General features: G+C 40.4%; 1 protein-coding gene across 7 annotated transcripts in view; it reads left to right on the forward strand.

Moving 5' to 3' along the window:
- NGEF (neuronal guanine nucleotide exchange factor) overlaps positions 1-25,839 on the forward strand; it is a 208,131-nt gene that overhangs the window by 133,807 nt on the left and 48,485 nt on the right. For all 7 annotated transcript variants that reach the window (XM_040348941.1, XM_040348939.1, XM_040348943.1 and 4 more), the window contains one exon: positions 21,885-22,027. In XM_040348941.1, coding sequence (XP_040204875.1) covers positions 21,885-22,027 — 143 coding nt within the window. The remainder of the gene's footprint in view (positions 1-21,884; positions 22,028-25,839) is intronic.

Genomic DNA, 25,839 nt, shown 5'->3' on the forward strand with positions numbered 1-25,839 from the left:
GAGAAGTACAGCCAAATTAGCTTTGGCTGTACTTCTTCTTTAATCATTTCCAAGGTTATAAGTGGTAATAAAGCTCAGAAGAAGAGCAAAGCACTCTTCAGCAGTAACACCCACTCTGAAATAGGTGAGTGGGCAGGCTTTGTCTTATTAGACATTTGGGACTTTTGACCTTCTGTTGTGATCTGTACCCGCATACTGTAAATTCCCTACTTGATCATTTTAATGGGACTACATCAGGGTTGCTGTTTATTTCTGAGTGGTGCACTTTCATTTTTCAAATCTTAAAGCAAACTTTTCATTTAACTGCGCTATGAATTATTAACACGTGCTTTCCCTGCATCCTATTTTTGCTGGCTTTATGCTCCCTCTTCTGCCGTCATCAAAACAACTATAAACAGAGTTTATGCTGCAGTTTTTGTACCCACAAAATACTCACAGTCAATAATCACAGTTCCCCAAGCACAGATGCACATGAATCTAAAAGGATTCAATTTAAAAAATACAACTTTTCCAGTACAAATGCTTTTTTTGCACACAGAATATAAACAGGAGAGCTAACACACCACACCTACCTTAAAGTGGTAGTAAACTCAGCTTTATCACTTGTACCTACAGGTAAGCCGCCTTACCCATAGGTACAGCGAATACTTCCTAAACTTGCAAGGACACAGACGCTGCTTCCAATTTGTCATTCATGCAGGTGTGGCTGCTTGTCCTCGAATGCAGAAAATGTAATTTTGGGAACACACACCCACACACAGATCAGTTTAGGAGCAGTGCCTGTGTCTGCGTAGGCTCTGTGTTCCAATTGACATAAGTGTAACAGCCTGCATGGGGATGCACGGAAAACCTGTGTATATCATGCAGGCAAAACATGCTCCTCATGCGGATGTACAGGGAGTGCAGAATTATTAGGCAAATTAGTATTTTGACCACATCATCCTCTTTATGCATGTTGTCTTACTCCAAGCTGTATAGGCTCGAAAGCCTACTACCAATTAAGCATATTAGGTGATGTGCATCCCTGTAATGAGAAGGTGTGTGGTCTAATGACATCAACACCCTATATCAGGTGTGCATAATTATTAGTCAACTTCCTTTCCTTTGGCAAAATGGGTCAAAAGAAGGACTTGACAGGCTCAGAAAAGTCAAAAATAGTGAGATATCTTGCAGAGGGATGCAGCACTCTTAAAATTGCAAAGCTTCTGAAGCGTGATCATCGAACAATCAAGCGTTTCATTCAAAATAGTCAACAGGGTCGCAAGAAGCGTGTGGAAAAACCAAGGCGCAAAATAACTGCCCATGAACTGAGAAAAGTCAAGCGTGCAGCTGCCAAGATGCCACTTGCCACCAGTTTGGCCATATTTCAGAGCTGCAACATCACTGGAGTGCCCAAAAGCACAAGGTGTGCAATACTCAGAGACATGGCCAAGGTAAGAAAGGCTGAAAGACGACCACCACTGAACAAGACACACAAGCTGAAACGTCAAGACTGGGCCAAGAAATATCTCAAGACTGATTTTTCTAAGGTTTTATGGACTGATGAAATGAGAGTGAGTCTTGATGGGCCAGATGGATGAGCCCGTGGCTGGATTGGTAAAGGGCAGGGAGCTCCAGTCCGACTCAGACGCCAGCAAGGTGGTGGTGGAGTACTGGTTTGGGCTGGTATCATCAAAGATGAGCTTGTGGGGCCTTTTCGGATTGAGGATGGAGTCAAGCTCAACTCCCAGTCCTACTGCCAGTTTCTGGAAGACACCTTCTTCAAGCAGTGGTACAGGAAGAAGTCTGCATCCTTCAAGAAAAACATGATTTTCATGCAGGACAATGCTCCATCACATGCGTCCAAGTACTCCACAGCGTGGCTGGCAAGAAAGGGTATAAAAGAAGAAAAACTAATGACATGGCCTCCTTGTTCACCTGATCTGAACCCCATTGAGAACCTGTGGTCCATCATCAAATGTGAGATTTACAAGGAGGGAAAACAGTACACCTCTCTGAACAGTGTCTGGGAGGCTGTGGTTGCTGCTGCACGCAATGTTGATGGTGAACAGATCAAAACACTGACAGAATCCATGGATGGCAGGCTTTTGAGTGTCCTTGCAAAGAAAGGTGGCTATATTGGTCACTGATTTGTTTTTGTTTTGTTTTTGAATGTCAGAAATGTATATTTGTGAATGTTGAGATGTTATATTGGTTTCACTGGTAAAAATAAATAATTGAAATGGGTATATATTTGTTTTTTGTTAAGTTGCCTAATAATTATGCACAGTAATAGTCACCTGCACACACAGATATCCCCCTAAAATAGCTAAAACTAAAAACAAACTAAAAACTACTTCCAAAAATATTCAGCTTTGATATTAACCTGCCTGGCGGTCTTCCCGAGTCTGACTCGGGGTTAGATTTTCCTGCTGCGAGCGGAAACCCCGAGTCAGACTCGGGATCGCCTCGCTAGATCCACAGGCACAAGTTACTTACCTTGTCCCTGGATCCAGCGATGCCACCGCGCTGTGTGAGCGAGTGGGACCTCGCTCGATTCACACAGTGCCTCCGTGTGACGCCGATCTCCGTTCCCTGCGACGTTACGACGCACGGGGACGGAGAACGGCGCCAAATTCAAAAAAGTAAACAAACACATTACATACAGTATACTGTAATCTTATAGATTACAGTACTGTATGTAAAAAAAACACACCCCCCTTGTCCCTAGTGGTCTGTCCTGTGTCATGCATGTCATTTTATATAATAAAAACCTTTTTTTCTCCCTGCAAACTGTAGATTGTCCATAGCAACCAAAAGTGTCCCTTTATGTCAAAAATAGTTTTAGATCAGCTAAAAAACAGCGATAATAAATTATAATCACTTGCAGAATTGTGCGATAGCGATTTGTGGGGAAATTCGTCATAAAAAAAAAAAATAATGACAGCAACAATTCTGCAACTGAGCAAATTTCAGTGATTTTGATTTGATTACATTATTGAATAATTTTTATTATAATTATATTATTATTTGTTATAATTATTTATAATTATTTATTATATTATAATTTATAATTTTGTTTTTAAAAAAATGTCATACCTGGGATGCCTATTAGAATCTTGTTTGGTCAGATTTAAGTGAGTTATTTCTAAAAATTACAGACCTACAATATAAAACGCCAAATTTCCTTGCAAATAATGGTACCGCTTTTAGCATGTTTTTTCTGACAGAATCATACCGCCAGGGAGGTTAATGAGTGTTTTGGGTTCATTGAGAACATGGTTGTTGTTCAATAATAAAATTAATCCTCAAAAATACAACTTGCCTAATAATTCTGCACTCCCTGTATGCTTAAAGAGGAGCTCCAGTCTCTTAAGTGAAAATTAAAACTTAGCAGGTACAAAAACTGTAACTGCTGACTTTTAATAAACAGCCAGTTACCTGCCCCATGGTCCAGCTGTGTGCTTACCCCAGCCGTTTTCTCCCTGTGTCTTCTCGCCAGCTTCTTTACTATGGGCACCCAGCTGTGACTGCTTGCGGATTCACAGCTGGGTGCACAGTGTACATGCACAAGTGGCGCTGCGCACAGTGAATGGTCCAGCCATCTTCTAGGACCTGTCATGTGTCCCAGAAGACTTTAGGAGGGAGGGGGAAGGAGATCTTCCGCTTCAGATTGCCTAGGTGGATGGAGCGGAAGTGGGAGCGGGTACCTGTCAAAATGGAGATTGAAAGAAAAAAAACTATTAGTGTATACCAGGCTTTAGTGTTCATTTCAAACACCCAATCAAGTGAAGAAGAGGCCATACTTTTCCAAATTTCCTTGCACATTATCAGATCCAGGGTCCACCTAACTTACTATTTTAGGAAAAAAGGGATTCAAGGTGTTTCGTAAGTGGCTATTTTCTGGTATTTGCCAGCACTATGTATGTTTAAATTTGGTTCTAGTTTTTGTTGCCACCTTTAAGACAATACTAAAGAGGTGTAAGTCACTCATTGGGTCTAGCTAATTTTTCAATCTGTGTATGAACTTGCTAGTAAAAAGAGTATTCTTGGGTTGCTCACAGTTTTCTGTTACCAGTGTTTTGTCTTTCTCTGACAGTTTGTATAGCACCTCACTTACAGGGACATCCGAGCTGTGAACATTTTAATCAATAATGATTAGGGATGAGCCGAACACCCCCCCGTTTGGTTCGCACCAGAACCTTTGAACGGACCGACCATTCGCGCGAACATTTAGAATTCAAAAGTGCTCATTTTAAAGCCTAATATGCAAGTTATTGTCGTAAAACGTCTTTGAGAACCCGGGTCTTGCCCCATGGAACATGTATCAATGGAAAAAAAGTTTTAAAAACGGTTGTTTTTTCTGGAACAGTGATTTTAATGATGGTTAAAGTGAAAAAAATGAAAAATTCCTTTGAATATCGTACCTGCTGGGTGTCTATAGTATGCCTGTGAAGTGGCACGTTAGAACTGTCCCTGCACAAAATTAGATTACTATAAGAAAAAAGTCATTTAAAACTGCTTGCGGCTTTAATGTAATGTCTGGTCCCTGCAATATGGATGAAAATCATTGAGAAAAATAGCACAGACACAGACAGTACACACACCATGTAGCTTTAGGTGCACACTGCAGAGGACATGGGCAGTACACACACCACGTAGCTTTAGGTGCACACTGCAGAGGACACGGGCAGTACACACACCACATAGCTTTAGGTGCACACTGCAGAGGACATGGGCAGTACACACACCACGTAGCTTTAGGTGCACACTGTAGAGGACACAGGCAGTACACACCACGTAGCTTTAGGTGCACACTGCAGAGGACACAGGCAGTACACACCACCTAGCTTTAGGTGCACACTGCAGAGGACACAGGCAGTACACCATGTGAGAATACTGCAGCTAGCACAATCACCTGCCTGCCAGTAAATTAGGAAGTGCAGATCTAGCTAAACTTTACAGTGTATAAATATATATACAACACCTGGGATGCATATATATCCTCTACACACTGTAACTTTAACTGACTAGCCTGCCTGCCTGCTCTATCTACCTACTAAAAATTACACTCTCTCTCTCTCTCTTTCTCTGTCTTCTCTCTTTTAACCACCGCAGCCTTTTATAGTGTGGGGCGTGTACTAAACTCCCTGAGCCATAATTGGCCAAAGCCACTGCATCTATATACATATATATTATTATTTTAACAAGAAACGCTGGTCTATTAAATTACAGTGGAGTAAATGGAACTTTGTAACAGATAAACAGTGCCAAAACTTTTGCTGTCAGAAAGAGGCATAGTATTTGAAACCGTGACTTCATCTGTTCTGTTTCACTGTGTACTTATAAACACTGTTTTGTTAATTTTAAGATTTTGTTTGACTTGTCTTGTTTTTGGATACTTTGTAGCGCCTGCGGTAATTACAATAGAATTTTTCATCGTACTGTACTGTTTAAGGCTTCATGTACACTAGCCTACGTGGGAGCTTCAAAACTTAAGTTACAAGCAGGGAAACTCTAAAACTCAACTCCATAAAAGTCTATGGGGTTGATTTACTAAAGGCAAATAGAATGTGCAGTTGCACTTTGCAAGAGCAGTTACTCCAGAGTTTAGTAAATAAGCAGAAGCTCTGCTGACTTCCATTATCCGAACGAGTTCAAGCAAAAATGCTGTTTTTTTATTTAACTTGCACATGATTGGGCATTCTTTGCAAAGTGAAGCTTTACCTCATTTACTAAGCTCTGGCACAACTGCACTTGCAGGGTTCAATTGCCCTTTGCAAAGTGCACAGTCTATTTTCCTTTAGTAAATCAACCCCTATGTGTCAATGCACATAGAGGATTTTAGCAGAGTTAAAGTGATTGTAAACCTTTTTTTTTTTAAATAACAAACATGTCATACTTACCTCCACTGTGCAGTTCATTTTGCACAGAGTGGCCCTGATCACCGTCTTCTGGGGTCTCTCAGCGGCGTTCGCAGCTCCTTCTCACATCGGTTAACCCCCTGGGAGAAGCACTCTCTCGGGGGGTTACCTTGCGGGCAAGCTCCTGAGTCCAGCATTTGTGTGCATGGACACAGAATGCCAGCGTCTGCCCCGCCCCCCAGCGCCTGCTTCATTGGATTTGATTGACAGCAGAAGGAGCCTATGGCTGCGCTGCTATCAATCTATTTAATCAAGAGCCGAGAACACCAGACAGAGAGGAAGAACGCGTCTCCGCCGAGAGAACGAAGGGCTCAGGTGAGTAAAATGGGGTGGGACTGGGGGGGTCGGTCACTGTCAGAAGTTTTTTCACCTTAATGCATAGGATGCATTAAGATGAAAAACCACAAAGGTTTACAACCCCTTTAAGGAGCTTCTCTGTTTAGGTGAGCTTCAACCTCCCTCTAATGAATCGCCTTCAGGATAGGAACGTTTTGATGGCCGGCTGCAGGAAAATGCAAAAAGCGGAAAAACGTAGCACGTTTTGCCGCAATTTCGACGCTTTTTACGTTTTCCCGTGGACGCTGTAAATGTAGGCTAGTGAACATAAAGCCTAAGCCTGGTCTTTTAGGATTATTATCAAAAGTAAACCTAAAATATGTAGGATATTTACTAGTAGCATTCTTAAAGAGACCCTGTCACCAAGTAAAAAAAAATTAAGGTAAATTGAAGGTATTTTAAATGCTTACTTATTATAAATTCTTCACAATACATTCAATGATAGTAGCTCATTAATTAGCAACAGAACCTAGATAAATCAGTTGTCATTAAATAAATGGTGGAAATTGCATCTCTACACAGATGTTTGTAGCCAATTGGAGAACAAAATATAGGCGGTAGGACAGCTTGAAAACATTGTTCTTTATATAAAAACATATTTTCTGTCCCTATGGAGCCCGACAAACACATAAACCTGAGAAGTGTCAGCTACTGTAAATGCTATCAAGCTGTGTTTTTTTATGATTTCCATTTATAGAATGCTCATTGAGGACAGACACTTAGGGGATGATTTACTAAAGGCAAATAGACTGTTCTCTTTGCATAGTGCAGTTGCTCCAGAGCTTAGTAAATGAGGTAAATCTGCACTTTGCAAAGAATACCAAATCACGTGCAAGGAAAATTTAAAAAACAGCATTTTTGCTTGCAAATGATTGTATGATGGAAGTCAGCATAGATTCTGCTTATTTACTAAGCTCTGGAGCAACTGCACATGCCCAGTGCAACTTTGCAAAGTGCATGGTCTATTTTCCTTTATTAAATCAAAATATATGGCTCATGTATGAAAAGTGTGCTAACAATAAAATGTTTGTTCCCAATACCAACCATTTAGCATCTTTGGTTAAGTTTTAATTTTGGAATCTGATCAACAAGAAATGTTCCTATAAGAAATTTTTTCATTCACCAGTTCTCATATATATTTTTTATGGAAGAGCCCTAGGGCCATCATAAAATGTTTTAAACACAATTCAGAGTTTGAAAGTTGTAATTCTGAGTTTCAAACTCATCAGAATTGAGTTTAAAAGATTTTAGGATGGCCCTAGGGCTCTTCAATCATTTCTGAATAGAAAATGTGGTGGGCCAAATTCATACAGATATGCGCATGTAATTGGGCATTGAATAATCAGATCATAGGATTCACTATGGGCACACAGGCTACATGTAAACACTGGAATATACTTACGGGGTGGTCCTATGGAATGTACTCTCCAGTGCTCAAATATAGTATACATCAGCTAAGTTACTACCTGCCTAAATTGTGCCTAAAGTAAAAATGTGATTTGCTCTTCTGGCTTTTGCTCAATCTAACTGTAAAGGTAAAAACACATCAAGTGTGCATGACTATTATTAAGGGCCCATTGACACAATAAAACATTAGCTCAACATGTTGTAATGCACCACTCACATGTTGTTGGTGTGCCATTCATTTTTTTGCACCATTACACACTCCCTCTGCCTTGATATGTGCTGCTGGACAACACGCAAGACGTGTGTAAAAATCTGCTTTTTAAGGTCACCTTCCAGCGTTATTCAATGTATCAGATATCACACACTGGTGTTTAGATATGTCTCTACAGTGCATCCGGAAAGTTTTCACAGCGCTTGACTTTTTCTACATTTTGTTATGTTACAGCCTTATTCCACAATCGATTAAATTCATTATTTTCCTCAAAATTCTACAAACAAGACCCCATAATGACAACGTGAAAGAAGTTTGTTTGAAATGTTTGCATCATTCACGCGGTCAAGATGACTATTCTCCCAAAGATTCTTTATTTTTTTCGGACTCTCCCAGTTCGGGTCCCCGCTTTTTATTTACGGTCGCTCCAGAACAGATTGCTCTCTTTTATCTGGGCATATAAGCGCCCTAGGGTTTCTCGTTCTACCCTATATGCTCATAGATTGCAGGGCGGGCTGGGCGTTCCAGACGTTGCAAAGTATTATCGGGCGGCTCAAATTTCCCAACTTACCATGCTCCATGCAACGTCCGATGTTCCCCTTTGGGTCCTGCTGGAGGTGCCCAATTGTGCACCGGTTCCTATTTCGGCTTTGTTATGGCTACCCCCTAAACTGCGTCCTCCTTCTGTTAGCCCGCTTATGCTTCACAGTCTGAAATTATGGGATTCGATTCGGCACTCGGGCAAACTTATGTCTCCATTCCTGCCTCTACTTCCCCTCCTGAATAATCCTATGTTCCCGCCTGGCTCGGAACAACCCCATGTTTTTTCTTGGTGGCCTGCTCATGGGTTCTCATTGGTTCACCACTTTCTTCGCACCCGAGCCTTTCCCCTGTGGTCATCGATTCACGAGACCCATGATGCTCCGTCTACCGAATTTTTCCGCTATATTCAGTTGCGACACTGGATAACCTCCCTTCGGCGCCTAGGCTCCTTCCCGTATCAAATCACTGCCTTTGAACGTATCTGTCAGTGTTGCCCGGGTGCTCGCGGCACCATTTCTACGATTTATTCTTTACTTGCTTCCAGTAGCTCTTCTACTACCCTTTCTTATGTGCTTAAATGGGAGCGTGATCTATCCCCTATTGATCTCGCAGACTGGAGTAAGGCCTGGTCCAGCATAGCTAAATGCTCCTTCAACACTGCCACTTTGGAGGCAGCCTATAAGGTCCTTCTACGTTGGTACTGGGTTCCAGCTCGCATTGCCAAGTCGAACCCTGCGTGTACTGACGGGTGCTTTCGGGGTTGTGGTCAGCGAGGGGATGAGCTGCACATATGGTGGTCCTGTCCCCGCTTAGTTAGATTCTGGTCAAGGGTCTTTGGCCTATTATCCTCCCTATTCCATGTCCCCTTCCGTAAGGATGCTAGATATGCATTACTCCATTGCCCAATTCCAGGCCTCTTCTCTCACCAACAGAAGTTAGCTACATACTTATTTATCGCTGCCAAGCGGACAATAGCGAGGGCCTGGAAAAAACCTTCTGTTCCATTCCCAGAGGTCAAGAATACCCTGACGACCCTTATGATCCATGAAAAGATGTCTAGCGTCCTCCATGACTCTCATGCTAAATTTCTCAAGGTATGGGCCCCGTGGTGGTCCTATACATTCCCTAGTTTACACCTGTCTAGTCTGGGGCTCTAAATTTAACTTGTCCTTTTTTCCAGCCTGAGGCTTCTTTCTTTCTCTCTGTGTTTCCGGGCTTTTGATCGCTGTTCTGCCTTTTTCTTCCTTTCCTTCTTCCTCTATTGCGCAAGGGTTTTTTTTTTTTTCTTTTCTTTTTTTTTTTTCTTTTTTTTTTCCTTTCTCCCCCGTTCTGCGGATAACTCCTCTCCCTCCCCCTTTTTTCTGCTTTGGCCCCTGGGCCTCTTGGCTCAGGCATATCGCACTGCCCCCCGCCCCGGCTGGGGTGACGGTGGTAATTCATGAATAGTTCCTTTATAGTATGTTTTCTACTATGTGCTTTATGTATACCTGTGTTTTCGTATCCCCTGCGTGGGAATTTGTCGATTTGTCTAAAATACTTTAATAAAAAATATTGTACCAGAAATGTTTGCATCAAATGTACATATGTATTTGCTCAATACTTTGTGGAAGCACCTTTGGCACCAAAAATCCCCACAGCATAATGCTGCCACCACCATGCTTCACTGTAGGGATGGTATTGGCCAGGAGATGAGCGGTGCCTGGTTTCCTGTAGAAATTACACTTGCCATTCAGGCCAAAGAGTTCAATCTTTGTTTCATCAGACCAGAGAATTATCTCGGAGAGTCCTTCAGGTCTTTTTGCAAACTCCAGGAGGGCTGTCATGTGCCTTTTACTGAGGAGTGGCTTTCGTCTGGCTATTCTACCATACAGGCCTGATTGGTGGAGTGTTGTAGAAATGGTTGTTCTTCTCAAAGGTTCTCCTCTCACCACAGATAAATGCCGGAGCTCTGTCAGAGTTACCATTGGGTTCTTGGTCACCTCCCTAACTAAGACCCTTCTCTCCCAATTGCTTAATTTGGCCGGGTGACCCGCTCTGGTGGTTCCAAACCTCTTCCATTTATGGATGATGGAGGCCACTGTGCTCATTTGGACCTTCAATGCTACAGACATTTTTCTGTAGCCTTTCCCAGATCTGTACCTCTATACAATCCTGTCTCGGAGGTCTACAGACAATTCCTTGGACTTCATGGCTTGATTTGTGCTCTGACATGCACTGTTAACTATGTGACCATATATAGACAGGTGAGCCTTTCCAAATCATGTCCAATCAACTACATTTACCACAGATGGACTCCAATCAAGTTGTAGAAACATCTCAAGGATGATCAGTGGAAACAGGATTCACCTGAGCTCAATTTTGAGTGTCATGGCAAAGGCTGTGAATACTTACTGTATGTACATGTAATTTTTCAGTTAATTTTTCTTGTACAAATTAGCAAGGATTTCAAACAAACTTCTTTCACGTTGTCATTATGGGGTATTGTTTGTAGAATTTTGCAGAAAATAATGAATTTAATCCATTTTGGAAAAAGGCTGCAACATAACAAAATGGGGGAAAAGTGAAGCGCTGTTAATACTTTCCAGGTGCACTGTAATATACAAATTTTTATGTGAGTTAGGCCTCGTACACATGACCAAGGAACTTGTCGGAAAAGACACATCGTTTTCCTCGACGAGTTCCTTGTTAGGCTTGTCGAGGAACTCGACAAGCTTGCTTTACGTACACACGGTCAAGACAAAATCTCCTTGTTCTCAAACGCGGTGACGTACAACACATACAATGGCAGGGGAAGTTCGATTCCACTGGCACAACCCTTGGGGCTGCTTTTGCTAATCTCATGTTACTGCGTGTTAAGTAAAAGTTTGGTAAGAGACGATTTGCACTTTTCAGACTGTTACAGCGTGAAAAATGTGTTATCTCCATTACAAACGCTACTTTTACCGAAGGTGCGCTCCCGTCTCATACTTTATTCTGAGCATGCGCGGGTTTCTTAGCATACACACACTCGCGTTTCTCGTCAAACCAGCCCGACGAGGAACACAACGAGGAAATTGAGACTCCCGTCGAGGAAAAAGAGAACTTGTTCTCTTTTTTCCTCGTCGAGTTCCTCGACAGTTTCCCCGATGAAAAACATACACACAACCGTTTTCCTCTGCAAAAAAGCTCTCCCACCAAGTTTCTTGATGGATTCTATCGAGGAAAATGGTCGTGTGTACGAGGCCTAAGTTACTGCACTCAAATAAAATATTTTCTATTTTCGTTTTACTGCTCTGTACTCAATTCTGTATTACTGATCTTTACTTAGATGTGTGCATGGTTTCATAGACAACCAAGCATCTAATCTCAAATCAGTAAAAAAAAGCAGTGTTTTTTACTCCTGTGTGTAAGATGCCTTACATGTGCATACAACCTTGCAATTCAAGCACACCCTAATGGTTTATGCTTGCTCTTTTTTGTTTAAGTAAATCAAGATGAAAGTATACTACTGTTCTTTGTGTCTGTTTCCAGTTTCCGAGGATGGAGAATGGTTTGCAGATAGCTGTGTTAACATTTCAAGGTTCATAGATATAAGGCATTCTCAGACATATTTCATAAACAGAAAATGTGTTGAAGAAAAAACAAGAGCAACGAGTGGCATGTAAAGCTCAGGGCTTTTTTTTCAGGGGGAACTTGGGGGAACTCAGTTCCACCACCTCTGGCTCAGACCCTTTGGTGCCTGCTCACTACAATCACTTGTAAAAACAGAAGTCTGGTTTCTGTGTTTACAAGTGACAGCTCTGCACTCTATGTGTAACCCCCTGAACTCTGCACTCAGTATGTAATGCAATCCTGGTATTTAATGCCCCTGTAAGACCCCTCTACTCTTTTTGAAATCTGAACAGGGTCGTGGTTGAGTTCCTGCACCTATTTTCTGAGAAAAAAAGCTCTGGTAAAGCTCCACATCCAATAGCAACCAAACAAAATCCTGCTTTCCTACTCTGGAATTTGGGGGTCTCTATGCACAAATGTTGTAAGCGTGTCCAAAGAAACCAGGAACAGCTGACAACTTTAATAAAATGTTTTTTGTACTCAGCTATATCAAGCTCCTTTTACAGCTATGGTATTTAATACAAGACTGGCTTCTTTGTTTTGTGTTCATCTTCACTGAAGCAAATAATAATAGTACATCAACCCAGTCGCTGAACTATAAATACTTTGTATGAGTAATAGTTGGGTTTTTGAATGATCCTAGCTGTTGATACCTGCTATGTTTCACTTTCCATGCAATTAATGAACCTTTCCTGAGCGTGATGGTTGGTATCCTTTGCATGAAAGAATGAAAACAGGATACCAGCGGCCGCTGGGTTACAAACAAAATCAGTTTAGTAGGTTTGTTCTTTAATTGAATTTGTATGAAAGGCTACTTTCACACTAAAAGCGAGGGCCGCTTTAGCGTTGTTTAAGCTGCACTTTTGCACTGCTTTTCGGCCGCTAGCGGGGTGCTTTTTACCCAAACAAAAAGGGTAAAAATTCCTGTTTTGCAGCACTTTCAAATAATCGCTTTTAAGGCACTTTGAAAGTGATGCCCATTCATTGCAATGAGCAGGGTGTTTTGGGAGCGCTAAATACAGCGCTCCCAAACTTCCCCAAAGATGCGGCTTGCTGAAAATTTCTGAATGTCCCGCAAGCACATCGCTCCAGTGTGAAAAGACGCACTAAATAGGAGGCAGTTTTCAGGCGCTTTGCAGAGGCTATTTCCAGTGTTGCAAGTAACGGCGTTTAAATAAACGCTGTTACATAACGATTGGCCTCCAAAACAAGAGGTAACTAGTAATGTACCAGATTACTTTTACCCTCTTGGCAACGCCGTTCCCACTACATGGGCGGCGTTACCGAGATTACCGATACTGAGCATTTGCGGGAGTACTTGTACTCCCGCAAATGCCCCCGATGCCCGATCCAATACTTCCCCCCCGCCGTCTATCAAAGTGCAGATCACCCGCCCAATCCCGAGCAAGGGGGAGTGTCTATACGCGGCACGGCGGGGAACAGACAGCTATTCAAATGAAAGCTGTAATGTTCCCCGCACGCTGATTAACTAGGCGGCGGCGGCATCTAGGTATGGAGGGACATGGCTGCATATCATGCGGGGGACATGGCTGCATATCATGCGGGGGACATGGCTGCATATCATGCGGGGGACATGGCAGCAAAATGGCCGTGCAGCGGTTTCTGGGACCAGCGTGACAACACGCTGCCCTTATTGTTAAGTACAGGTCGTATGTAAGTCAGGTGTTTGTAACTCAGGGAATGCCTGTACTGACAAACAAAGCATAAGAATCAACTATATCAACTATATATGTATGTATATATACACAGTCGCGTTAATAAGTTTACATACCCTGGCAGAATTTATGACTTCTTGGCCATTTTTCAGAGAATATAAATGATAAAACAAAAACATTCCATTCACTCATGGTTAGTGCTAATAATGGCTAAAGTCATGTATTATCAAGCAACTGTGTTTACTCTTTTGAAATCATAATGGCAACAGAAACTACCCAAATGACCCTGATCAAAAGTTTACATACCCTGGTGATTTTGGCCTGATAACATGCACACAAGTTGACACAAAGGGGTTTGAATGGCTATTAAAGGTAACATTCCTCACCTGTAATCTGTTTGCTTGTAATTAGTGTGTGTGTATAAAAGGTCAATGCATTTCTGGACTCCTGACAGACCCTTGCATCTTTCATCCAGTGCTGCACTGACGTTTCTGGATTCTGAGTCATGGGGAAAGCAAAAGAATTGTCAAAGGATCTGTGAGAAAATGCAGTTGAACTGTATAGAACAGGAAAGGTATATAAAAAGATAGCCAAGGAGTTGAGAATGCAAATCAGCAGTGTTTAAACTCTAATCAAGAAGTGGAAAATGAGGGGTTCTGTTGAAACCAAATCACGGTCAGGTAGACCAACTAAAATTTCAGCAGTAAAATGCACCCTAAAAAAAGACCACGCTGTCTCCTATAACCTATAATAAGCTGTGCAAAGTAAGAGCATTCAGCTCTTAGAACAGGCTGCAGCCTGAGGTCTTAGAGAGAAGGTCAAGAACCACTCAGTGTAATTTTGATCATTTGATCACCTTGATTAGTTAATCAATGGTGATTGTAAAGAAAGGTTATGTTACTGTAACTTTCCCTCTTCTTGCAGCGCTGTCATTTCTTCTCTCCAAACCAGACTCATAGGCTAAACAGTGCTATACAGTCATGGCCGAAATTGTTGGCACCCCAGAAATTTTTCCAGAAAATCAAGTATTTCTCACAGAAAAGTATTGCAGTAACACATGTTTTTCTATACACATGTTTATTCCCTTTGTGTGTATTGGAACAAAACAAAAAAAGGGAGGAAAAAAAGCAAATTGGACATAATGTAACACAAAACTCCAAAAATGGGCTGGTCAAAATTCTTGGCACCCATAACTTAATATTTGGTTGCACACCCTTTGGAAAAAATAACTGAAATCAGTCGCTTCCTATAACCATCAATAAGCTTCTTACACCTCCCCTTTTTTCCTCCCCTTTTTTGTTTTGTTTCAATACACACAAAGGGAATAAACATGTGTATAGCAAAACATGTGTTACTGCAATACTTTTCTGTAAGAAATACTTGATTTTCTGGAAAAATGTCTGGGGTGCCAACAATTTCGGCCATGACTGTATATATGAATATCTTTCCATAAACAAAAAACTAATGTGGATAAAACTATCTTCAGCCTTGAATCTCATTAGAGTGTCCATAGATAGGTAGATAACTTACTATTAGGCCGCGTACACACGGTCGGTTCATCCGATGAGAATGGTCCGAAGGACCGTTGTCATCGGTTAACCGATGAAGCTGACTGATGGTCTGATGTGCCTACACACCATCAGTTAAAAAAAACTATCGAGTCCAACGCGGTGACGTAAAACACAACAACGTGCAGAGAAAAATTAAGTTCAATGCTTCCAAGCATGCGTCGACTTGATTCTTAGCATGCGCGGGTTTTTAACCGATGCTTTTGCATACTAACCATCGGTTTTGACCTATCGGTTAGGCGTCCATCGGTTCAATTTTAAAGCAAGTTCTAAAATTTTTGACCGAAGGATAACTGACCGATGGGGCCCACACACAATCGGTTTGAACCGATGAAAAGGTCCTTCAGTCCGTTTTCATCGGTTTGGACCGACCGTGTGTACAGGGCTTTAAGGATTCAGTTAGACATCTTTCTATCCTTTAAATATCTTTCACATCTCACTTCGCTCTCCTGAGGCCTAAGGGTGTTTAGCGTATCTAATATGCCCCAGATTTCTATTTTCTCTGCATACGTTTACAAATGTCCTATGCAAGGTGATAATTGACAAAACTCAGAGAGAAATACAGTTTAGAATAAAAGATGGGGCCTATCGGACCTAACAATATAACTTTTAAAAAAAACACCACAGAGGTGGATCAGTTATTGTCCCAAATATAAAATACCATTCCCAAATTTGAACTGCTTCCTGTGGAAATGCCCCATCATGAAATTTTTCTGGAAACCTCAATAGACTACTCGACTACAATAACTGACAAAACTATATCTCTTGACCTGCAGTTAATGATTTTCCACCACACTATAAAACAAAGTTGTCAAATAATGGGACTCAATAAATTGTAACATATTTGAATCTTGCGGGTAAATAAATCAAATGGCTTGACTCTACTCCTCCCACGGTTCACAATCTTGTATCATTAGGGCCATGCTATTACAGTAGATAAACAAGACACAACCATAAAGATTCATATACCAAACAATTTTTTTTATTGTCTGGTCTAATTGTATTGTAAAGCTCAACTCTTCCACTATCCCAAAGGACACTTGATGAGCTACATATCATGTTAGCTGTGATATGAAGTACAGTTAGCAGATAAAAACGTAAAAATAACAAAAAACACCAGGTAGTTTTTAATAATTGTTTATTGGTTACATAAATATAAATAAAAACAATTATTGTATTTATATGTTTATACTCTGTCATACTGTTATTACATACAGTATGTGAACAATACATTTTTAATTTTACTTACTAATGTCCTGTACAAACAATCGGAATTGTTGGGATAAAATCCCATGAAATTTTCTGTTGGAATTCCGTTCAAGCTGTTTTGCATACACACTGTCAGACCAAATTTCGACCGTTCAAAATGTGGTGACGTAAAACACTATGACAAGCCGAGAAAGAGGAAGTTCAATGCTTCCGAGCATGCGTCAAATTGATTCTGAGCATGCATGTTTTTTTCTCTGTCAGAGTTCCACACAGACGATCAGAATTTCCAATTTCCATCAGAAAAAAATAAAACATATTCTATTTCTAAACTCCGACGGAAAAAAGTCAGATGGGGCCCACACACGGTCGGAATATCTGATGAAAAAATTCCGTCTGACTTTTTTCATCGGAAATTTCGATCGTGTGTACAAGGCATAACTGTTCTTGACCATGAGTCATGGCTAAAAATATTGGCACCCCTACATTTCTGTCAGATAATGCACCACTTCCACCAGAAAACTGTTGCAATTACAAATGTACAAATTAGACATTCTCATGCTTATTTCTTTTGTTTGTATTGGTATGACACAAAAAAGTGGATAACCGGAGGGTTCCTGCCTGTCCTGCATTATGAAATGGGAGGCTGACCTGGGCCATACTTTTACTCAAGATCAGAAGAACAACATTTTCAGGTTTTCACTTAAATCCTTAATTTGCACAAGGATCCAGGAAACTAACTTTAAAATCCTGACACGCTGGTATCACACACCGACTTTTTTGCATAAGTTCTTCCCGGATACAACAGATAGCTGCTGGAGGTGTCTGGAGGAACAGGGAACACTGCTATTCATCTTCTGGTCCTGCCCCAAACTCGATAAGTTCTGGAGAGAAGTCCTGAGGATTGTTCACATTTTTTTTACAAATTATGAGGTTCAGGAAGAACTATCCTTTTTTCTTCTACATGTTTCAAACATTCCAGCTAAAATATACAAAAGATCTATTATTCTTCATCCCCTCAATGCTGCCAAGTCCTGTATTCCTTTTACTTTGAAAGAACCCACAGCCACCGACAGTTAGCCTTTGGCTTAACAGTGTTGAAAACATACATAAAATGGAGGATCTCGTGCTTACAGCACAACATAAACATGAACGGTATTGCAAAACCTGGACATTGTGAAACATGTTTGTCTTCTCTGAAGAGGGGGAAGCTCTTTTTGACATTTACGTTACTGTGGTGAACCTCTTCAGACAGCAGCAGCAGGCACAGGGGTTGTTTATCCAATAACCCCCTTTCTGACACTGGGCCCTACATTGCACCCCAGATTTCTTTGGTAGTCTCCTAATTTCATAATGTCATGCACACAGTCAAGACATCCAGTCCATGAAGCTGCATGCAACCCCAAAACATAAGTAAACCTCCACCATGTTTGACTGTAGGGACTGTATTTTTTTTTCATTAAAGGCCTCATTTCTTTTTCTGAAAACAGTAGAATGATGTGGGCTTTACCAAAAAGCTGTAATTTTTTTTTCCGTCTGTCCACAGAGCATTCTATCGAAAGGGTTTTGGCTTCTTTTGGCAAACTCTTTTATAAATGTTTCTCTTTTGTCCACATCCAGGTAGATTAGCTACAGCAGTGTTTCCCAACTCCAGTCCTCAAGGCACACCAACAGGTCATGTTTTCAGGCTTTCCATTATTTTGCACAGGTGATTTGATCAGTTTCACTGCCTTAGTAATTACCACAGCCGTTTCATCTGATGGAAATCCTGAAAACATGACCTGTTGGTGTGCCTTGAGGACTGGAGTTGGGAAACACTGAGCTACAGTGGCATGGGCTATAAGCTTCTTGATAATGTTGCACACAGTGGAAATCGAAGTCGATCTCTGGAGATGGACTTTTAACCTTGAGATTGTCCATGCTTTTCCAAATTTTTTGTTCTCAAATCCTCAGACAACGCTTTGCTGCTTTTTCTCTTCTCCATGGTCTGTGTGGCACACAGAGACATACAATAAAAAGAAGGTTGAGTACATTTTTTACCACTTTAACTTGTTGCTGTTGCGATTCCTATATTGTCAGCACCTGTTAATTGATACAGGTGAGTTTAATTACAAATTACAGAAGCATCACAAACTTGGAAAGCAATAATTTCTTAAAATTTTGAGACGGTGCTAATAATTTTGTCCAGTCCATTTTTGGTGTTTTGCATGGAATGTGTCACATTTGGTTTTTTTTTCCTCCACTTTATTGTGTCATACCAATACAAACAAAATAAATAAACATGAGAATGCGTAAACATTTGTAATGGCAACAATTTTTGGGGCAAAGTGGTGCATTATCTGACAGAAATGCAGGGGAGCCAATAATATTGGCCATGGCTGTATATGCTAATTATATCTCTTTACCAGCGTGTTTACAAAATATGCAACTTTTAGATTGGCTGCATTCCTTTAGAGTCGGTTCACACTGGGGCGACACGACTTCCAGCGCGACTTTCAGAGGCGACTCCGACACGACTTGAGCATGAACCACAGGGTGATCTGGGGCGATTTACAACACGACTTGAAGTCGTCTCCAGGACAGGAGACTTTCCAGTGGCCAATCAAACAAAAATCAGCTCTAGGGGAGGGAGGGAGAGGTTTGCCTGAGAAATGTATGTTATCTTCCTGGAAAGTCGCTTCAGTTAAGACTTGGATCAGACTTGGAGGCGACTTCCATTGAAATCAATGGGTACAAATCGCCTACAAGTCGGATTGAAGTAGTACAGGAGCGACTCTAGTCGTGTGTATTAAAACCGCTCCCATTCACTTGCATTGTTTTTCTCGACAGCGCGACTTGGGATGACTTGAGGCGACTTCAAGTCGGATCCCAAGTCGCCCCAGTGTGAACCGGCTCTTACTCTAGGCCATATAACGTTCAACTTTTTAAAGAAAACTGGATTCCTACCCAGAAATAATTATTTATCAGATATAGTAAAAATGTGAGCAACAAATAAAATATAGTGTTCAATAATGTATTAAAAAAGACTGATACATAAGTAAAAACAATACTCAGCAAGTCCCAGCAAAATACTGTTTTGTTTTTTTTTAAATCAACAATGATGATATCTCAAAAACTCTCCCTTTTCAACAATCTTTTTTTGGCATTAATTCCTATGTAGGGCTTACAAATATCTATTATAGCATAGGCTGACACAAATTCTTGCAATTCAAATACAAAAATAGCAATAAAAATGTTATGCTAAAAATACAGTATATGTTCTTATTGCTGTCACTGTCAACACGCTAAGGAGATTTCTCCTCAGCTCCTGTATTGTTTGACACCTGTCAATTTTTATTTTTTTTAATTTAGAAATTCTTTTAAAGAAATTTTAAAAAGTTTACAAACATTATTCCGTTCCAGAGTTATCAACATTCTAGAACATACATTTATCCAAACAACATTACCATATATAATAATCATAAAAAAATCTCTTGCTCATAGCATCATAGCGTTAAAATCGTGGTAAAATCCGCTATTTTACCGCGATTTTAACGCTCCGCTATAGGCGTATCCAGTGTGAAAGGGGTCTAATGAAGAAACATCAGTGGCTGTCCTAGCTTCATTCAGCAAGAGCCCACAGCTTAGCACCGCATGTCACTGGAGAGCACATTGAACACATTTTATAAGTGGTCAGAAACTTGTAAATAACTCATGAAAGAATAAAGTTATGTTAAAACCAAGCACACCATTGTTTTTCTTGTGAAAGTTTGATGTCACATGACCCTCTTCCTATTGAAAAAACAAAAGTTAGATTCAAAATGGCCGACTTCAAAATGGCTGCCATGGTCACCACCCATCTTGAAAATTTTTCCCCCCTCACATATACTAATGTGCCACAAACAGGAAGTTAATATCACCAACCATTCCCATTTTATTAAGGTGTATCCATATAAATGGCCCACCCTGTAGATCATTATAGGCCCTTTAATTTTCTATTTAGCATTATATAAAATTGTGCTAAACTTGGGGAGTTCCACCCCCCCCCCCCCCCCCAATACCCCTGTCAATTATGAAAGGAGAATTAATCTCCAAAATGGTAGCACAAAAAGCAGTAAAAAGTTTATAGAGGTGGAACCTCTGGAATCGGAGTTGGCCTTTGAAACATACCGTAATTGCACAATATACTTAGAATTCAGTGCTGGGCAACATCTGGCTCTTCATACACACAAAGCTATTAATTACTTTCAGTGTTGTAGAAGCACTGTCATCATTTTAGAATGGGCATTGCTGTAGATTTTATTATATGCAGTAGTCAGCCTCATACCCCGTATTAAAGAAGAAGAAAATACAAGTACAGAGTTTTACTTTTGTGTATTTGATTCAAAGGATATGAACTACAAAACTGACCACAGAGGGAGTTTGGGCGAGAAGTTCAAATGACAGAGGCTGTTGATAAAGGTCTTAAGACAAGTAAAGGCTTGATGTATTTCTGTGGGGGAGGTTTTGGGACTTTAAATGAGATGCGTTTTTAGCAGTATGCGATTAAATATATATATCTGGAATATAAAAAATGTTTCCATAATAGCCAGGCTCAAAGTTACCAACCAAAAAAGTAATAAACCAAATTAACCTGTCTAGCTGTATGCATTAAAAACAGAGGGTTAGTTGCATGTATTTGCAAATACCTGTGTAAGCTGCAGGCCCTGACAAGGCACTCCATGTACTGCAGTCCTAACTATGAATTTTAAAGTCTCCTCAATAGGAGCACAGGAGTGCTAATCAATAGATAAGGGGCAGGTGATCACCTGACCATGCCCCTATCTATAGTTGGTCTAATAAAAAAGAGCACTGGAAAAACAAAAGAAATGCAAGAGTGGAACCAAACATGCCTAACAAACCAAAACACCACCAAACTAAAGGCGGACCACATCAACCTGGGTCAGCTAGTCAAAAAATGACAATGCATAATTAACTGTCAGTGGTGGATCTGTGGAGGCACTTTATTCCACTCCTGAAGCACATCTCCATCCCTGGATAGTGTAAAAAAAGGGGGGATAAGGTTGGGACTTTACATGAGGCATGTGATAGAACTACCACAGGCCTCCCATCCCTGTAAATGGATAGAAGGGGGGGAGGTTTTGGGACTTTAAATGAGATGCGTTTTTAGCAGTATGCAATTTAATATATATATGGAATATAAAAAAAAATCCATAATAGCCAGGCTCAAAGTTACCATCCAATCGCATACTGCTAAAAACACATCTCATTTAAAGTCCCAAAACCTCCCCCCCTTCTATCCATTTACAGGGATGGGAGGCCTGTGGTAGTTCTATCACATGCCTCATGTAAAGTCCCAACCTTATTCCCCCTTTTTGTTATGTATTTTTTGTAGCCCAAGTTTATGGTAAATCTTCTCAAATATTTGATTGTGTTAGCTAATTGTAGATTTTATTCTTTACAGGGAATATCCTCACTCTGAAGATTCTAACAATCCTATAGCAGACAGTCCCTCCTCTACTGACTGTGCCACCCCTACCCCAGAGGCACTGCCAACCATCTACCCTGCGCCAGCAGATTCATGGAAAACCTTAATAGGAGACGTAGGTAAGAATTCCTTTGCTGAGGCTAAGATTAAAGCTTTATTTTACATATATTGTCTTCTCTGTACATGGGCATGTTCTATTAGTTATACTTGGCAGCAAATGTATTTTTTAATACAGAGTTAGATAATCTGAGGCCCGCTATCCTCTGCCAAAGGGCCTTGTGCATCAAATTGTCTAAAAGGAAAATGCCAGTGTTGAAGAGGTACAGCACCCAATGCATTATTTGTTTATGTAGTATTTGTATTAGTTAGGTTTTTAAGATTAAATTGTGTGAATTGTACAGGTTATGAAATATGTACAATTATAATATATGTAAAATAACATACAAGAAAAAAAAATCCAAGGCAATATACAGACATTGGGTATTGGTTTAGAACACATCCCACATATGCTGTTATCAGTATTGTACATGTTCAATAGAAAATATCAATTATGTGAAAAATACTGGTACATACATGGCAAATATTGTAAATGAAGATTATAATAAGTGTTATAACCAGTCATCTACCATTAGGTGAGGAAAAGATAAACAGAGTAGCATAGACTTGATATACAGTAATAGTATATGGGTGGTTCTATGTGAATAGGAAGAAAGAGTTAAAAGAGATTAGATAAAGGAGAAAGAGAGAAAAACATGAGGGACAAAACCTATATGTTACTGAACTTCAGCAGAAGAAAACCTGGTCTGTGATATGTGACTGAGCAGTGTAAATCTTGGAACTGGATGAACAGCAACACAAATCCTTTGGCAGGTGATGCAGCCCCCATAGATGTATTATACCTGTGTATTTAGCTGTTTGCCTGGAATTCCATGTAAAAGTGCCGGATTTTTATGTGCCGGTAAGAATATTATTAGGGCTATTTCACACTCTCCGGCCCCATACACACGAGAGAATTTATCCGCGGATACGGTCCAGCTGAATCTGCCTGCTCAGCAAAGGATCTTTCCACTAATCCCCGCTGAGCAAGTGAATGACATGACACATAAGCGGAGCGGACACAGACAACAGTTCGCCTTTCCCTACGGGGGTGGGATGTAAACGGGCTGCCTGTACATTTTGCATTCGACTTTCATCCGATCTGATCCGCCAGACGGAAGGGGAACAGATTCCATACACCCAATCAGTCTGCCCTTGGGGCCTTAAAGTCTTTTTTGGAGGATTAACATTTTGGATTTGTGGCATTACCATAAATATTTTAAATGGTAATTTGTGTAAAAAAGATTTAATTTACACATTTGTTTACACTTTAAAGCCTATGTTAAGTATTTTTTAAATCAGCACAAGGGACTGTACTTACAATGTGAAGTCTCCGATGTCCCTTGTGATAATGGCTGCAGATTTAGTTGAAATCTTCCAACACTCCCCCCCCCCCCACCTGACATCTGTAATCTTCCTGTACCTCGGGAGTTAATAGAGCCAGGGGATTTGTCACAACTCATCATGAGTGCTGACTATGCTTGCTCTTTCCACCCCTCCTCCATTTATTGAAGCTGAACTATAGCTTTCAGAAATGAAAAGTGCTCTATGAAAGGGGGATGGGTAGATGAATGAAACGGTTGCCTTCTCTATTCATAGACCACACATTCATAGAAGCTATGTTGGACTTTTCCAACTAGTCGATACATTAGTGATCACAATGATGCAGAGTGAAGTAACTCATATTAAACCAGATTTCATCATGTTGTAGTCAGGTCAGTTAGGAGAGGATTTCTGATGTTTTCATGCACTTCATACAGCATTATTGTTCTGTGGCTGTCTAGAGCGCACCTTTCTCGCTCATAGTTTATCTGTAAAATAGAGTGAATGATAGTTGAGTAATGTGTTGATTACATCTCATTCATTATGTTTATGCATATGAAAAATTTGGTCCAATAGGCGAATCATTTCCAGAGCCAAAGTTGCAGCGGGGATTTTTTAGCTTGTTTATTCATGTCCCATTAAGCGTGAGACTGAAACAAAATGTTCTAGCTCATATATTGTTTCTCCGTGGTTCACCAATGAATAAAAACTCAGCATGACAATAAGAGAAACGTATGAATCTCGTTTTTAAAATTGGCTAAGACAGCCAAAGTTAAAAACTTTTGATTGGCTGAGATTTTGTAGTATTTGGTTTTTACAAATCAATAGTTTCACGTAATTCTTGTCTGGCATATTAATACTTACCCTCTGAAGCCAGTGGAGATGTATAGTTCCCGGATGGTTGACATGGAAACCATTTACGGTTTCTGGCAAATGTAAAGTCATACAGCAGTGATCCAGGAAATCTTACTGCTTTAAATTCTAGCTTTTACCTAGACAGGATATTTATACTTGTGACCTTACAGACTTTGTTTGATATACAGAATAATTGCAGGCAATTTTTTCCTGCACGCTCTGCAGAATACACTTAATTTTTCTTTGCATTTTTTTGCCATGAAAAAGTTCAATCTTCTATGGTAGAGAATATTGTATCAGTTTCTGTCAGGGGTACATTTTTCCTTCCTGCCCCCAAGGCCAACTGTTCTATGCTGCCCCCCTCCTACTACAGTAGAAGTAGTATCACACTAACAAGTGAAAATGATAAGACACACAAGGGTCACCAAGGCTTAGCGAAGAAAGGCTATGATGTTGCCCACTGTGCATCAGGAGCAGGGCAGAGTATCGCAATGCTCTGCTAGCAGTTAGGTTCTAGGTGTATAGACCCATAATGTGTAAACTGTGACAGCAACAATGAGGACCCAGACAGATAGCTGTGGTGGGTAGGGCAGCTATCTAGAATAATTACACTTGAAAATATGTTACCAACAATCAGCAAAATGGTGTGTTGGTGGCTTTTTGTTTCCCATGGAAATCCTGATGCCCTAGGCCACAGCCGATGCTAAAAATCCAGCCTTGATCTTGGCTCATGCACCTTGGGCCAGGAAGAGTTTATTGAGTCTGAGTACCAAAGGCTGGTATGAGATTGTTGGAACTGTCCGTTTTCAAAAGATCATGTAGTAGGTTGCGTGCAAGGTAATGAGGAAAATTAACATTTAACCTTATGTGTCCATTAGTAATTAGTGAGCAAAGAAATAAGCTTTGTTTTTTGTTTTTTAACAAGGAGGAAACAACACCAATGCCAACTATTGAGTTAGTTACTGCAGACGATGTTGAATTCTGGTTATAAGTTTAAAATGTGCATACCTTTTAGCCTTATTTACACTTCAGCGTAGCGTATGTAGGTTATTTTGAAGCTTTCTTTGAGTGTTTTTCAAAATTTTAATGAATTTTTAGGAATCAAATTTCACATAGGAGCTTATTTGGATGATGATTGCATGTTTTTGACCCCAAATACTTTTATTGAAGGATGCAAGTAACTTGCTTTTTTGCACATTTTTTGTTTTCTCCTATTGAACTAATTGGGGTCAAAAACGCCCCATTCTGATTCAAAAGTAGCCTATGTGTCTTTGGGGCTTTAGATGTTGAGCTACAGGCGCCGGTACGCTCAGATGTGAACAGGGACAGTTTAAAAGCATGGGATTTGGCTTGCTGAGCATTTTGGAGCTTTAAACTACTGTCGTAGATTTGTAGATTTTGTTGAAGCAATGATGAGTCGTCAGACGAATCTTGTAAAGAACTTGTTTATTTCTAGCCAGCAGAGAACCGTGTGTAAGACTCCTTTCCTAGTTTCACGTCATAACTTCCTACTTCGTGTTCCGACCCCCCAGGTCCTCACACATCTATGTGGATCTGCAACACTTGCATATTCTACATATTTACCTTTTTAAAGAAAAGATATACATATATAAATGAATTGTAATACAGAACTGTAACAAAACGTCCCACACTCCAC

Source organism: Rana temporaria, chromosome 4 (assembly GCF_905171775.1).
Source record: "Rana temporaria chromosome 4, aRanTem1.1, whole genome shotgun sequence".
Lineage (NCBI taxonomy): Eukaryota > Metazoa > Chordata > Amphibia > Anura > Ranidae > Rana > Rana temporaria.